At 30.5% G+C, this 16,885-nt stretch overlaps 1 protein-coding gene across 3 annotated transcripts in view; it reads left to right on the top strand.

The window, feature by feature from the left end:
* Positions 1-16,439, top strand: part of LOC118193885 (G-rich sequence factor 1-like) — a 51,823-nt gene extending 35,384 nt beyond the window's left edge. The window contains exons 7-9 of one of the 3 annotated variants that reach the window (XR_015040597.1): positions 8,406-8,452; positions 13,477-13,533; positions 15,823-16,439. Coding sequence is in view for 2 of the 3 variants with exons in the window: in XM_085814663.1 (XP_085670789.1) it covers positions 8,406-8,443 (38 nt within the window). In the remaining variant the exon portion in view is untranslated. Of the gene's footprint in view, positions 1-8,405; positions 8,453-13,476; positions 13,535-15,822 lie in introns of those variants that run through there. The other 2 variants (XM_085814663.1, XM_085814662.1) reach the window with 2 other exon arrangements.
* The last annotated feature ends 446 nt before the right edge of the window (positions 16,440-16,885 follow it).

Here is a 16,885-nt window from a genome sequence, read left to right as displayed (position 1 = left end):
AAAAAAATTATTTTGCAAATGTAAAAAAGTCTTTTGATGAAGTTAAAATGTTATGTGCTATGTAGTAAATAGGAACGATTCTTGGTCATGTAATCGAGAGAAACATTTTAAATGGTCGAACTATGCAATGTTATTATTTACAAGCACAAAATGATTGGATGGGGGGAAAGTTGAAAGATTTTTCAGGACTTTTAAAATTTTGAAGAAAGCTCTAAGAAAATCCTGAGGCAGGGGAACAAAATTATTAAATCAAGTAATTAAGATTTTAAAGAACAACTGTATTCTCCCCCCTTTTTTTAACTAATTTTGTCATCCAAAAATTGAAAGAGGAAAAATTATGTAAATAGCTGAATTTCCAAAAGATGCTATTACAGTAAAAATGCATTAAATGAAAAGAACTCATGGATAAATTACAAGTAACTATAACAATATTTTTTTTTTCTTAAAACGATATGTGCATTCCAGCAAGAATACATAGCAATATTAACATTACAATATCTATACCTTCATTTTTATTTCCTTGTAACTTGAATCAGCCATCCTTATAGTTGTCTCTGATACTTCTTAGCTTCAAATTATCCATAAATAATAAGAGAAAGTTAACGTGCTGCTGACACAGCAAATCATAGAGTGTATGTCAATTCATGTCTGCTTCATTGTGATTGATTGGTTCTTGTGTTAGACTGACATAAAGTTTATTAGTTAAAAGGAAAAGGTTGTAGAGACATTAGGTTAGGTATTTTTTTGGAAGCAGGAAAGATGAAAAATTAGCAATGCTTTTCGCCAGGAAGTGAACCGCGAAACTCTCAATTACGCGCTGAGCGTACAGACCACTACACCACGAAGGCTCGCTAAGAAGGCGGAAGAAATATCTTATATACTCCCCCTTTTAAAGAGCAATTGGGGTTTTTAGAGCACCCAATCACCAAATCCTGAATGAGTAGAATCATCATCCAATACCCTTTTAGTTTGGGTGCCACTGTAGAGATACAGTCAAAAGTTGTTAATCTAGACTCGTCATGACTTCGGCGATTCCAGATTATAGATCATCAGTTTAAATCTAGTAAGATGGCATGCAAAAATTCTAAAATTAAAAATATAAAACTGTCCTTTATGAAATAAATTATGATCTAAAAAGTATCAAAATTTACAAAAAAAAAAAAAAAAAGCTTAATATTTATTTGTTTACTTTATTAAACATTTCTTTCAACGCGCGCATATGTAAAGCGTACATTACGCATAGTCGAAATTAGAAAATTACAACCAGAAAACTATTTGATGTGTATTTGTGATATTTATAATGACGAGGAATTTGATTTAAATCATATCAAAGCGGAGTACAATGAGATAAAATACTACATTTAGTAAGGAATTATAAGCCGAATAAAATAAAAATATCTTCCCTGAAGATAAGGATAGTGCTGACAGATCAACTTCCAGTTCATTGCGTTCATTGATGAAGTTAAAATGTTATGTGCTATGTAGTAAATAGGAACGATTCTTGGTCATGTAATCGAGAGAAACATTTTAAATGGTCGAACTATGCAATGTCATTATTTACAAGCACAAAATGATTGGATGGGGGGAGAGTTGAAAGATTTTTCAGGACTTTTAAAATTTTGAAGAAAGCTCTAAGAAAATCCTGAGGCAGGGGAACAAAATTATTAAATCAAGTAATTAAGATTTTAAAGAACAACTGTATTCTCCCCCCTTTTTTTAACTAATTTTGTCATCCAAAAATTGAAAGAGGAAAAATTATGTAAATAGCTGAATTTCCAAAAGATGCTATTACAGTAAAAATGCATTAAATGAAAAGAACTCATGGATAAATTACAAGTAACTATAACAATATTTTTTTTTCTTAAAAAGATATGTGCATTCCAGCAAGAATACATAGCAATATTAACATTACAATATCTATACCTTCATTTTTATTTCCTTGTAACTTGAATCAGCCATCCTTATAGTTGTCTCTGATACTTCTTAGCTTCAAATTATCCATAAATAATAAGAGAAAGTTAACGTGCTGCTGACACAGCAAATCATAGAGTGTATGTCAATTCATGTCTGCTTCATTGTGATTGATTGGTTCTTGTGTTAGACTGACATAAAGTTTATTAGTTAAAAGGAAAAGGTTGTAGAGACATTAGGTATTTTTTTGGAAGCAGGAAAGATGAAAAATTAGCAATGCTTTTCGCCAGGAAGTGAACCGCGAAACTCTCAATTACGCGCTGAGCGTACAGACCACTACACCACGAAGGCTCGCTAAGAAGGCGGAAGAAATATCTTATATACTCCCCCTTTTAAAGAGCAATTGGGGTTTTTAGAGCACCCAATCACCAAATCCTGAATGAGTAGAATCATCATCCAATACCCTTTTAGTTTGGGTGCCACTGTAGAGATACAGTCAAAAGTTGTTAATCTAGACTCGTCATGACTTCGGCGATTCCAGATTATAGATCATCAGTTTAAATCTAGTAAGATGGCATGCAAAAATTCTAAAATTAAAAATATAAAACTGTCCTTTATGAAATAAATTATGATCTAAAAAGTATCAAAATTTACAAAAAAAAAAAAAAAAAAAAAAGCTTAATATTTATTTGTTTACTTTATTAAACATTTCTTTCAACGCGCGCATATGTAAAGCGTACATTACGCATAGTCGAAATTAGAAAATTACAACCAGAAAACTATTTGATGTGTATTTGTGATATTTATAATGACGAGGAATTTGATTTAAATCATATCAAAGCGGAGTACAATGAGATAAAATACTACATTTAGTAAGGAATTATAAGCCGAATAAAATAAAAATATCTTCCCTGAAGATAAGGATAGTGCTGACAGATCAACTTCCAGTTCATTGCGTTCATTGATGAAGTTAAAATGTTATGTGCTATGTAGTAAATAGGAACGATTCTTGGTCATGTAATCGAGAGAAACATTTTAAATGGTCGAACTATGCAATGTTATTATTTACAAGCACAAAATGATTGGATGGGGGGAGAGTTGAAAGATTTTTCAGGACTTTTAAAATTTTGAAGAAAGCTCTAAGAAAATCCTGAGGCAGGGGAACAAAATTATTAAATCAAGTAATTAAGATTTTAAAGAACAACTGTATTCTCCCCCCTTTTTTTAACTAATTTTGTCATCCAAAAATTGAAAGAGGAAAAATTATGTAAATAGCTGAATTTCCAAAAGATGCTATTACAGTAAAAATGCATTAAATGAAAAGAACTCATGGATAAATTACAAGTAACTATAACAATATTTTTTTTTCTTAAAAAGATATGTGCATTCCAGCAAGAATACATAGCAATATTAACATTACAATATCTATACCTTCATTTTTATTTCCTTGTAACTTGAATCAGCCATCCTTATAGTTGTCTCTGATACTTCTTAGCTTCAAATTATCCATAAATAATAAGAGAAAGTTAACGTGCTGCTGACACAGCAAATCATAGAGTGTATGTCAATTCATGTCTGCTTCATTGTGATTGATTGGTTCTTGTGTTAGACTGACATAAAGTTTATTAGTTAAAAGGAAAAGGTTGTAGAGACATTAGGTATTTTTTTGGAAGCAGGAAAGATGAAAAATTAGCAATGCTTTTCGCCAGGAAGTGAACCGCGAAACTCTCAATTACGCGCTGAGCGTGCAGACCACTACACCACGAAGGCTCGCTAAGAAGGCGGAAGAAATATCTTATATACTCCCCCTTTTAAAGAGCAATTGGGGTTTTTAGAGCACCCAATCACCAAATCCTGAATGAGTAGAATCATCATCCAATACCCTTTTAGTTTGGGTGCCACTGTAGAGATACAGTCAAAAGTTGTTAATCTAGACTCGTCATGACTTTGGCAATTCCAGATTATAGATCATCAGTTTAAATCTAGTAAGATGGCATGCAAAAATTCTAAAATTAAAAATATAAAACTGTCCTTTATGAAATAAATTATGATCTAAAAAGTATCAAAATTTACAAAAAAAAAAAAAAAAAAAAAAGCTTAATATTTATTTGTTTACTTTATTAAACATTTCTTTCAACGCACGCATATGTAAAGCGTACATTACGCATAGTCGAAATTAGAAAATTACAACCAGAAAACTATTTGATGTGTATTTGTGATATTTATAATGACGAGGAATTTGATTTAAATCATATCAAAGCGGAGTACAATGAGATAAAATACTACATTTAGTAAGGAATTATAAGCCGAATAAAATAAAAATATCTTCCCTGAAGATAAGGATAGTGCTGACAGATCAACTTCCAGTTCATTTGCCCCCCCCCCCCCCCGCAGAGCAGAGCAGCGTGAAATTGATAAACAGATTTTGGAATGATTACAGAAACAAATCACCTCTCTGTCACTTTCTTCATGCCCTTATCCATTTTTTTGCAGCAATTCCACTTTTTGTTTGATGGCTATCGAAACACTTTCGTTTTGTAGATCCAGCGTCGGAAATTCTATTTGACATAATCGAAAGTTCAAGCTTACTTTTATAAAATTGCTCTGCAAAAAATAATAAGCCGGATCCAATTCGAAGATTAAGGAACAACGCAATCATCAACATTAACTGAAATAGATAATTAGATAATTTTAGCTTATACCGTCCGTTATTCATTAAACGCGCATGCAAAAACGTATTCTGCGCTTGCGCACACGCATATGCACAGTCGTAAAGGTCTTGCGCACACGCGTAAACGCCTATGCACATGCGCAGAAAGTTTTTAGCTTTGAGGTCCAGATTATATATCATTCCATGTTATGGGTGTCCGAATTAACGACTTTTGACTGTATTAGGTATTTTTTTGGAAGCATGAAAGAGGAAAAATTAGCAATGCCTTCACTGGGAATCAAACCACGGACCTCTCAATTACGCACTGAGCATGCAGACCACTACACCACGAAGGCTCGCTAAGAAGGTGGGAGAAATACCTTATAAGGTTATAACGTTGCGCGCCTCCAACTTGCACGCAACCAAGAGTTGACTGTGAAAACTTGTATAAAAGATAGAGCCTTGTGAAGGGTTTAAGTCCCTTTTTATTCAACGTAATAAATTACAATTGTGTTCTCTTGACACTTACAGATGGTGCCAACTCGGCAGTCAAATAAAAATAATAACCTGAAAAGAAACTAAAGATTCTAACTACGAGGCTCTCTAAAATAACTAACTCACCGCGTTTTACAATACCGCTGCTAATTCAGCAGACTTGAAGCTCACTGGAACGATTACCACTACTTCCCGCCAAGCACATAGGCCGCAACGCGGGGTTCTTCAATTCTCGCTAACTACCTCCGCGCTCGCTAAGTAAGAATATCACACCGAACTCGTTTCCTTGCTATTTAAATCAGAATACTTCCGCTGATAATTTGAATCCTTGCGCGTTCTACTCAAATTTACATATTCTGGCATTGGCAGTTCCAGGGGAAAGTAAGGCTTGACAGGAAAGATAGTTTAAACTTAAAATAAATGTTAGTTAAAATAAATATAAACCCTACAAGGTTTGACATGATATTTGCGAGTTTGCCATTGTTAGTGAGATAAAATCGATCACTATATGGATGAATCCATTTTAAAATTTAGGGGAGCTCATTCTTCGATCATATTGAGGAAGGAGAAAATTACTGCAATATTTAAAAAATTTTGTGGTGGTGGTGCTAAAAAGCCAGGAGGTGGGAGAATATGTGATGTTAATATACTATTAGTCAGAGGTAAACAAAAACTATTTGATAATAACTTTTAAAAAAATGGTTTAAATTCAATACATGTAAATGGAATTAATATGTGCCATTTTGGCCAAATAATTGGAACATAATTGAGATCACACCAGTCCAATCAGTATTATTTTTGTATCTTTCTAGGGCAGGAATAACTTTTTTCATTTACTGTTAGTTTTTAATTAGGGATAAATTCCCCAATAAACTTCAGTGACAGTTTTGCAAAGAGCATATCCAAGAGAGTATTTTTACGTAGTGTTGTTCTTCTTCTATTACTGTGTTCTGGTTTTCATCATTTGTGGCTGTTTTGAAATTAGGATCACTAGTAATATTAGAAGTATCATCAGCAGCAATTTTGTTGGGCAGAGTTCTATTAGCATGAAGCATAAAGTTGGTTTTAGAGATAGTAACTTTGGTAGCATGCCGTGTAACTAGCTCCCAGCCTTCCCCAACACCAACACCTTCCAATTGCAGTCTCTAGCCATTTATAGGCATTGGCCAGTAACAAGGCTGAAAGCGGTAGTCTCTTTATTATTATTAATAGGTGGGCCACCATTGCCTCCTATGAGGGAATCGACAAATGACATCAATGCCTTCTCTGGGATTCGAACCTGGGCCCCGTCAGTACAGTAGTCAGAATCACTAGCCAATTTTCTATTTCATTGCCTGTTTGGGTGGAGTTCCCAGTTTAACTCTGCTAAGTTTTCTGGGTTTAAGTGACGGCAGTTTCACACATTCCTTATAAGAATCTTGAGGAAGACTACCACAGTTTACAATAAAAGGGTTTTCTATTTTTCCTTTTTGAATGCAGAGAAGATTTTTGTACACCAATTTGCATTTGACACATCTGGGTTTAAAGAAGAAAAATTCTGATGAATGATGCCATCTCTGGCAGTTAACATATTATGTATCTGATTTTGACAGATAAATTTCTCATTTGTTATTAAAAGTATGTTACATCAATCAGCTCATAAATTGTTTGGGACTGGAATCAGAGCCTTAGTCTTATTTTTCAGTAACTGTGTAATTTTATTGACAGAAAAATTTTGTTCAATGAGTGCATCATTGACAACATTCTTATTCGAATTTATGTTAAGTCCCCTTAGAAGTATCTTAATTGGAATTGATGCTTTGCCATGAGAACAAAGTTATTGATTTTGTGGCACTCTGTGGAGATTTTTGTTTCTTCCAAAAAGTCAGCAAAACTAGCATGCACGTGTTATTTTACTATAATTGGAGGTATTTTATCTACTGTTGCTGGTACCTGGATCTAATTCTGGGGGTTGTTATCAACATTTTTCAAAGAAAATTTATTTTTGGTTTTGATAACTAAATTAATCTTTTTCTAACACAGATTCCTCTTCTTTTTAGTTTTGCTGAGCTTAATAAATTTATCTGCCTGATCTGCAGTAGTCACAGGATCTGGTTTATATTTAGAATTACTTTTACTGTTATTCTGATAATTTTTTTCAAATATTGCATTACACATACTTCTCAAGTTTTCAGTTTCTTTTCTACTTCTATCTCCCAACTGAATATGTCATTTGCAAAATCCTTGTCGGCATTACATGACATTTGGGCAGTAATCTGTGGATGAACATAGAGTAGCATTTTCTTTCTAGCTTTCAAGACCGTAATCTGTTGATGATAGTAATATAATATTAGAATTACTTTTACTGTTATTCTGATAATTTTTTTCAAGTATTGCATTACACATACTTCTCAAGTTTTCAGTTTCTTTTCTACTTCTATCTCCCAACTGAATATGTCATTTGCAAAATCCTTGTCGGCATTACATGACATTTGGGCAGTAATCTGTGGATGAACATAGAGTAGCATTTTCTTTCTAGCTTTCAAGACCGTAATCTGTTGATGATAGTAATATAATATTATCAATAATGCTAGATGAGGTCATAAAGAAAAAGTTACATGGCTAATTCATAAACAGTCAGAATACTGCATTGCTATAATATCCAGGTTGTAGCCATGATCCCAAACATTTGAATCCAGTTAAAGAAACTTAGGCTGCTATCACACGTCGGTTTGTTTCGAAAGAACAACTGTTTGGAACAATTTTTCTGCTTTGTCACAACAGCCAATCACCACAGTTTGCTTTGGGGTTAACACAGGGGAAACTGGTTCTCCATTACAAACAAGCTAACAGCATTCGGCGCTGATAGCTGATTGGTTGAAAACGAACAACTTCCAACTTTTTTCGAAAGGAAGGAAAAAGTCGCACGTCTTTCTTTCAATATTAAACCAGGCAGAAAAGTTGTCCGAAACAGTTGTTCGTGTGAAACAAACGCCGTGTGATATGGGCCTTATTGGTCAAAAATCAAATAAAGTACAGAAGCAGTTACACAATTGTGGTATCGTATAACAACACCTGATAAACTAAACTTTGATTTACTCTATGGAACATTGTTATTGAGCTGTAAATGCAGCAAAGGGCTACTCAACAAGGTATTAATCAAAATTGGTAGAAACTAAAAAATTCATGTTCTCACAGACTTTTGTGAAAATATTAAGTTATTTTATAAAGTGTATTGTATTATGTTTTAAATTAAATTCTCAGTGTAATGATGTTGGCTTTGGAGTATAATAAATAAACCAATGTTGTGTTAATACTTCCAATATGCTTTGCTCTGAACCACTAATTTTATGTTTGTATTTTTCTTTAGGAAAAAAATTTGTGGAAATTTCTTTAAAAGTTCCATAATTTACCCAGGTAATATGCTTTTTATCTGTGTAATTATTTGAGTATAAAAAACAACAATGTTTTGAGTTACAATCATACATTCTTTAACCAAATCTGAAAGGAGAAGGGAAAAAATTCAAGTATAGCCAACTGGTATGCACCAAGCATGATGTCTACTGCTAATCTGAGGGCAACTGAAAATATAAGGTCTACCAGAAAATACTGTCTGTTTGAGAAGTGAAAGAAAGTAATTCATTTATTATACTTCTAGTGATATTTATTTTACAATATAATTTCTGTCGTTACTTATGACCTCTTGCCAGCATGATGGCAATTTTGTAAATGCCATTTGTGAAAATTGTCTCCTCCTTAGAACTCAAATAGTGTTTGGCTGATATCTGCTTCAGTTTTGAATTTTTTTACCTTAAAAAATTTGCAAGGAAGGAAACAAGCAATAATAGGAGTGTGCTAGGTCTGTGGAGTGTGGTGAATGTGGCTGAATTTCCGAGCCTAGCTCTGGGATTTTTTGACGAGCCACCAAAGCAGCATGTGGTCCAGCATTATCACAATACTGTATGATGTGCTTCCTATTGAACATCGCTGGCCTCTTTTCTTTGCCTGTTTTATTTAAATCATGCATTTGCTGACTGTATCTCTCTGGATTGAGCTTTTCTTTAGGTTCCAAAAGCTGGTAATTATCCTTGAACGTCCCACCATATACACAGCATTATCTTAGAGGACAGCCATATATGTCTCAAACACATGCATGTGTGTTGAAACTTGAAATAACATTATCAGACAGAACTTTCCAGTAGACCTTATAATTAAACCCTTCGCGAATGCATGTTGCTGAATTGAAAACCCTTTGGAGAAAGGTGTATTAGTAACACACAATTGAGGCTTCACATGATGTATACATTGAACAGTTTCCAAGCTTCATTTTTCCTCCCTATGGGAAGATTGGGAGTGGAGCTGTGCTTTTAAAAACTCTGATTTATATTCAGTTTGCATCTTCTTTAGATAGCAAAGATACGTATTTTGCACTGGTTAAGAGAGTTGAACTAATAGTGCAATGTCTACGAAAAAGAAGTTTTTAACAGAAGATGAGTATATTCGAATCGTAAATGTGACTATTTTGTCACCGAAGACTCTAGATTTAAGTGAGAATATTGATTATGATGCCGAAATTTTGTCAGAGACTGAATTGGAAGTTTGTTTTGCTTTCACCTCAGAATCCAGCACAAGTGACTACTACATCATGAACTCGATCTATTAATTCCTTACTCATCTCAAAATTTTGGAAAAATTTCTTCAAAAATCATCAATTTTTTTTATTAATGTTTATCAAATTTAAATTTAATTCATATAATAAAACTCGTTTTCGTTAAATTTAGTAGTTTTTTTAAATACGTAAAATTTTTTATTAACTTACCTTGTTTTACTTTATACTCCTCTTACACCCAGTAAATTTGAGCACTATTTTAGATATATTGATGACATTATTATTTTGAACATTTTTAATCTCATTGAAAACAGCAAGATCTACCCAAATTGTCTAAAACTAAATAAGACCAATAAAAACCAAACAGAAATAGTTTATCTTGATCTAAGTATACTTAATCTAACAGAAATTATATTTTTGATAAAAGAAAAGATTTTAATTTTTCTACTAATAAACTTATAAATTGGAATTCCAACATATCTAAAAAAGTTATTACAAATACTATTATTAGCCAAATTAGCAGAATTAAAAAAGTTTGCACTGAAATAGAAACACAAAAGGAAGAAATTTTAATTCTCACCAAAATTTTAAAATATAATGAAATTCCTTTAAAATTCATTAATAGTCTTTTAAAGAAATCTGGAGTAGTCTACACCCTACAATACTTTTAAAAGTGTGAATTTTTTATTTGAAAGCTCTAAAAGAAAAGTATAAAGAAGGATGTTTTAAAAGGGTATACAGTCAAAAGTCGTTAATTCGGACTCGTCGGGACTTCGGCGATTCCGGATTATAGATCATCAGTTTAAATCTCATAAGATGCCATGCAGAAGTTCTAAAATTACAAACATGAAACCGTAATTTATGAAATAAAGAACAATTATGATCTAAAGGGTATCAAAATTTGCAAAAAGAAAAAGCTTAATATTTATTTGTTTACTTTATTAAACATTTCTTTCAACGTAAGTTGTTTAAGTTTTGCTTCGTTTCATGTGATAATACTTTCTCTTTAATTCTATTAAACAGACATAATTTCTTGTTCAGTTACAAAGTTCCGCTGTTCAAGTCCTATAATTGCTGTGTCGAGAACACCGACTAATTTGTCAATCGAAATTTGTTCGTTTTCAATAACCTCTGTCAGTTTCTTCGCTATCGGAAGCGAATTATAATGACGAGGAACTTGTTTTAAATCATATCAAAGACGGAGCATATCGAGATGAAATACTATATTTGGTAACGAATTATAAGCCAAATAAAATAAAAACATCTGCGCTGAAGATAAGGATAGTGCTGACAGATCAACTTCCAAGTCATTACGCGCCCGCCGCGGCGTCCTCCCCCCCCCCCCGGCCGAGCAGCGTGAAATTGATAAACAGATTTCGGATTTCAAAACATACTTTCGCTTTAGATCCTTTACATATTAACAAATATATATCGGAAATTCTATTTGATATAATCGAAAGTTTAAGCTTACTTTTATAAAAATGCTCTTACAGTCTGCAAAAAATAATAAGCCGGATCCAATTCGAAAATTAAGGAACAACGCAATCATCAACATTAACTGAATTAGATAATTTTAGCTTATACATCCATTATACATAAAACGCGCACGCGAAAACATATTCTGCACTTGCGCACACTCACATGCTCAGTCGTAAAAGGTCTTACGCGCACGCGTAAACGCCTATGCGCATGTTTCAACGCGGTGCATGCGCTGAAAGTTTTTAGTTTTGAGGTCCGGATTATAGATCATTCCGAATTATGGGTGTCCGAATTAACGACTTTTGACTGTATAGGATTTTTTTTTCTCTTAATTACTCTTACGTTACTAAACAAGGGCCTTGTATATTCATAGTTGTCATGATAAGCCCATGATATGAAGACTTTTTACTTTTCTAACATAGTTCCTTTTTCAACCTTTTTCTGTAATTTTAAATAACAATATTAAAAAATCTAAAATTCATCTTTATGGATTTTTCTACTCATATCTACAAAACAATTATTAAAAACTTTTTGTCCACTTTTTACGCACCTTTTTCAATCTATATTTTTTAAAGATTAATAGGCTTTAAAATGTAATTAAAAGTTTTGCACTGAAAGATATTATTTATTCTTGTGTTATAAAAGAGTCAGAATTTACTTAAATTCCATTCAGTTAATAAAGTAATCTAAAATAAATCATTTTCATTGAAATATTTAAAAGTTTTTCTTTTGGTTTCAAATTCCATCTTTTAGCCTTTTGAGCGATTACTTTCTCGCCAAGCTTTCTTAATTTTGCCAATAAATCCAAAATGGCAAACTTGTATGTCACTACATTAACGAATCTCATAGTTTTGATTGGTGTCTAATGAAAGTGCTGAAAGTTTTTAATTACTTCTTGTGAGTTTTAATTGGGTCTTTTCAACTATGGTTTATAATTTCACTAATGTTTTAAATTCTCTGGATTGTATGCTATATGTTTAAATGTAAAAATTTTTATATAAATTTTTTGCTTAAGTATTTTATTATTTCACTTTGTTTTCAGTTCTTAAAATAAAATAGAATTATCTTTATTAAAGGTACAAGTTTTAATTAGAATTCACTTTGTTTTTTCCCTTGCTTTGGGGCAGGGCCAGAATTTTCAGGTCAATTATTATAATTAAAATACACTGAAATGATTCATCAGCTAATTCTGGATACAGAAAAGCAAGAATTTTTGTAAAAAATTTAAATGGGGTTTTGTTGTTTGAAAAGTTTTGGTTTTAACATTTTTTTAATTCTTTGTTGCATTTATAGGATTATTTGAAATTTATTAATTCTGAATTTCAATTTTTGGTTTTTGTGAAAAATTAATTCTTGCTTTATGTCTTTAATGATAATTTTTCACCAGCTTAATGCAGGAAAACACTAGGCATGTTTATATTTTGTTTTAAAAAAATTGTTTTGTATACATATATATATATATTTGCCAAAGGTGATAATCAACTGTAAATTTACTCATATTTTCTCACAAATTATTTTATTCTTCAGTGATTATTAAAAAGTATATTATTTTAAAACTTAAGAATAAACTGTTTCTTAAGAATAAATAGTAATGTTAAATTAAATTTAAATAATTCACTTTTGCCATTGCTGCAAGGAATGAAATTTGAATTTAACAAACGTTCTCTATTTGTATAAAGCAAATTTAAGTTAATTAAAATTTTAAATTAAGAAATTTTAATTGCATACAAATAAATGATTAATTATTGTTGCAAACTAATTTAAATTTTGAAAGCATATGTAAAATAAGTGGAAGTATCTATATATCCATGAATAAATATATAATATTCCAAAAAATTTTATAAATTTCTCAAAATTCCTTATGTTAAAAATTTTTTGTAATTCACTACATTTGATTTACTTTTGGTTTTGAATATTACTAGACCCATGCCTATATGGATGACGAAACATGAATTGAGTAATTAAAGAGTTAGGTTTGGAGGCAACTTCCCCATGATAAGATCTGTCTCCTGTCTGCTCAACAATTATTCACTAATGCAAATTAATTTAGCCTTAAAATTTTTAGGATTAATTTTTTGGAATATTATAAATTTATTCATGGATTTAGATACTTGCCCTTAATTTACATATGCTCTCAGAATTTAAATATTGTAAATTAGTTTGGAGCAGTATTTAATCATTTATTTGTATGCAATTAAAATTTCATAATTTAAAATTTTAATTTTAATTAACTTTAAATTTGCTTTATACAAATAGAGAATGTTTGTTAAATTCAAATTATTTTAAACCCTTATGTAAGTTACATTTCACATGCTGTACTTTCTTGTTCATAAAATTAAATTTAATATTATAGAGACAGTCTTGGTGAAATATAAACAAAAGCTGAATGATCACAATGAAGACAATGCATGTGAGTACCTTTTCTGAGCATATTTCCATATTTGGAACACTTAAATTTAAATGGTGAGGAATAATAATAGAAGAGACCTAAGATATAATTTGAAGAATAAGGATTTAATTTTCTTGTAGATAATGAGGATCATTAATTTTACCACTAATTAGACTCTTATGTATGGCTTGGCTGTGTGTGTTGTCTGCTTCTTCCAGCTCAGGGCTGAAAAACAGTTTTCTCATTTCTCTCTTTAGTTATTTGTTATATTAGTGTATGTGTCTATTGTAATTAAATTATATATTATAAATCTTCCAAAGTATTACAAAAATGCATTAGAAAAGGTTGAGAACCAGTAAGAACAATTTTTAGGACTAAGCAAAAATGAAGAATTCAAAGCAAAATGGCCAAATCATTAGAAAGGTCTGAAATATTTTTGCTTTCATCAAGAAGATGTACAAATATATTTCAATTTCCCGTTCTAATTAAATGGTAGATGGATCACCATTTCTGATGCTATGCAATATAGGCTAAAATAACTTATAATAGAAATAAATTCAAACTGATCTATCTGTATGTAATTTTTATTTTTCATTACTTTACCAAATTAATTTTTTTTTAAATTACAGTTTTTTCAAATTCAGATTTTTTTCACCATTACTACATGGCAAGGACATAAATTCACCATAAACAATCCTGACTGCACATTGCTTAATCCTCTTTCAAAAATTCTATATTCTATCAGTTCGATTCAGAGATTTAACAAGATGCAAGTAATTACATTTTGGCTCTGTACATAATTACATTTTGGCTTCATTGTTGTAATTATTTTTTTCCTTTGTATACAGTGATGCTAAATTTTTAAAAAATTATTATCAAAGTATAATAGATAAAAAAATTCAGGAGTTCAATATTTTATATATATTATTTAATATTGAATTGAAATTTTCACTGATATTCTCATGTGTAAAACTGATACTATTGAATATATATTGTTTGTGCTTGGATTAGATTTGTTCTGTAGGGCAGGAGTTCTTAACTTTCAGGGATACTGAAAATATTTATATTATTAATTCAGTTCCTCAGATAATTTTAAGCGTACATGAAACGAAATAAATCTGCTTAGAAAAAGTCTATTATTATAAAAAGCCTTTACCTTCTCTTGAAAACATAAGAGATAATAATACAACTTTTTTCACTTTTTAGTCAGTTATATCGCTATATTTTAATTTATATGATATAGCAAATATTTTTGACACGATTTTTAGTTTTTAATTTTAATATTTTTAAAAAATTTCAGTTTACCCCATTTATGTTTGCAATACCATTAATAGGCTCAATTAATAAAACACTGTTTATTTTCTTATTTGTTTTTCTTTTGACCATTTAGTTTTAATTTTAACTTAATATATATTATATATATCAACAACTTAAGAATTAAAATTTTTATAGGTGTAATTTGGTGAACTACTTTTTAATAAAACTGCAAGAAATTTATTAACTTCAAGAATATTAATTCTTGAGAAATTTATGATAATCTAGGTAAATATTTTAATCCTATTTGATTATTATGCATGTAATACTGAAAATTTAGAACACTTCAGTAAATATAACTTTAATAATACTAATATTGAATACTAGAAATTAATCAAGGAATACTATTTATGCTCATACATTAAAAAGTGTACTAGGAATAGTAAAAACTGTCTGAAACCAGAAGTTATATGTTTCTTGAAAACAAAACACATTAACATCTAAAAACTTTAAGCTTTTTTAATGGTAAGTATTCACTGACTTGCAAAATTATTATTATTAAAAGCTTAATTAAATGCTACTTGGAAATTTCCAGGTACAAACTACCAGAAAAAGATTTTAAACTTTATATTTTTACGAATTATCATCTTCCCTGTGCATTCTTTATAAAAGAGGCGTTTGCAGTTGCTATTTAAAGGAGGAAAAAAGCTGAATTTGATACAGCTTTTTTCTTAAAAGAAATAAAGTTGTTTGGTGCTGATGTCCTGCAATACTCTTTGTATCATAACTTTTAGTGTAATGTTGATGTCTTTAATTATGTGAAATATTGCTCTTTCTTCATGTCTGTCCCCACCCTTTCCTTACAGAGATGAGTGAAAAGGAAACAAGAGGAATAAAATTTTGTGTGATTTAAGAGAATGTCTGCATTACTGCATTCTTAAAACTTATTACAAAAGAGATATTCAGCTCATAACATATATATAAAAACTTTATTGTTTATATGTGGTTTATTCAATGTTCAGTGAGTGTATTTATTTTACTTTCTGTCTTTTACAGGAAGGCAAATAAAGAAAATGGAGACATAATTTCATAATTTACCTAGCTGAAGCAGTTTTTCTTCCATTTCAATTTTTGTTTCTCATGTAATAAAATAATTAAATTCTAGAAATAAGTAATTTTATTTGCGAAATTTGCATTAAAGATTATCAGAGTTTTTCGTATAACTGTCAGATTTATTCATTTGTGAAAATTGATTTGTTCATTCAAAATATCAGACTTTTTTATTCATGAAAAACACAAAATTATGTGAATAAATATTTTTCTGTATGATGTAAAAAATAAAGCTGTATATTCAGCTTTTGGAAAAGTGATATTTCTTCTAATTATTGAAAATTTTTCTTGTGTTAAAAGGGAAAATAATGACGAAGTGTATTGTTTGAAATGTTTTAACGGAAGTTTTGAAGGCCTTATATATTCGGAAAAGGTGTTTAAAAAAATATGAAATATCCTAAAAATGCATTCAGCTATATATCTTTAACTATATATAAACTATGAAAATCTTTTATTTATATATGATGACTTGTTTCAATTCAAAGACGAGCTAATTAGGATCTGGCATGAGTTCTGTTTTATTCTGTGAATAATTTGTAATTATTAATAAATTTTTAATTGTAGTTCATTTTCTCTTTACAGTTGCAAACAATATTTTGCCATAATCATATGATGTAACGATTTTAGACATAATACGTATAGATATCCTTCTTCAGTACTTTTGCAGCTGATATGAATGCACCTACAATTTGCCTCTCTTTGGAACTCCATCTGGTCACAACTATTATAACTCTCGAGACAGACAGGAAAAGAAAGAGGATCTTGAAGTCATCGAGTTTTGTCATAGAATTAAATGACAAAGTATTATGTTTGTTATGTAATGACATCATAGCTGTGCAAAAAGAATACAGTATACGTCAATTACCAAGCACTCGACACATTATTCAAAATTCACCAAAAAAAATAGACGATCTATAAAATTTAAAATGGGGTGCTTCATCAGAGCACAGTTTATTCGTAAAAGTAAAAAATGGTAATGAAGCCGTAACTAAAATCTTTTATAAGCCAT

The sequence above is a fragment of the Stegodyphus dumicola genome, chromosome 4, assembly GCF_044657685.1.
Source record: "Stegodyphus dumicola isolate Sdum_Otavi_A_Nest chromosome 4, ASM4465768v1".
NCBI classification, from domain to species: domain Eukaryota; kingdom Metazoa; phylum Arthropoda; class Arachnida; order Araneae; family Eresidae; genus Stegodyphus; species Stegodyphus dumicola.
The sequence above is the reverse complement of the archived record's forward strand: the minus strand, read 5'-3'. Positions and strand labels throughout refer to the sequence as shown.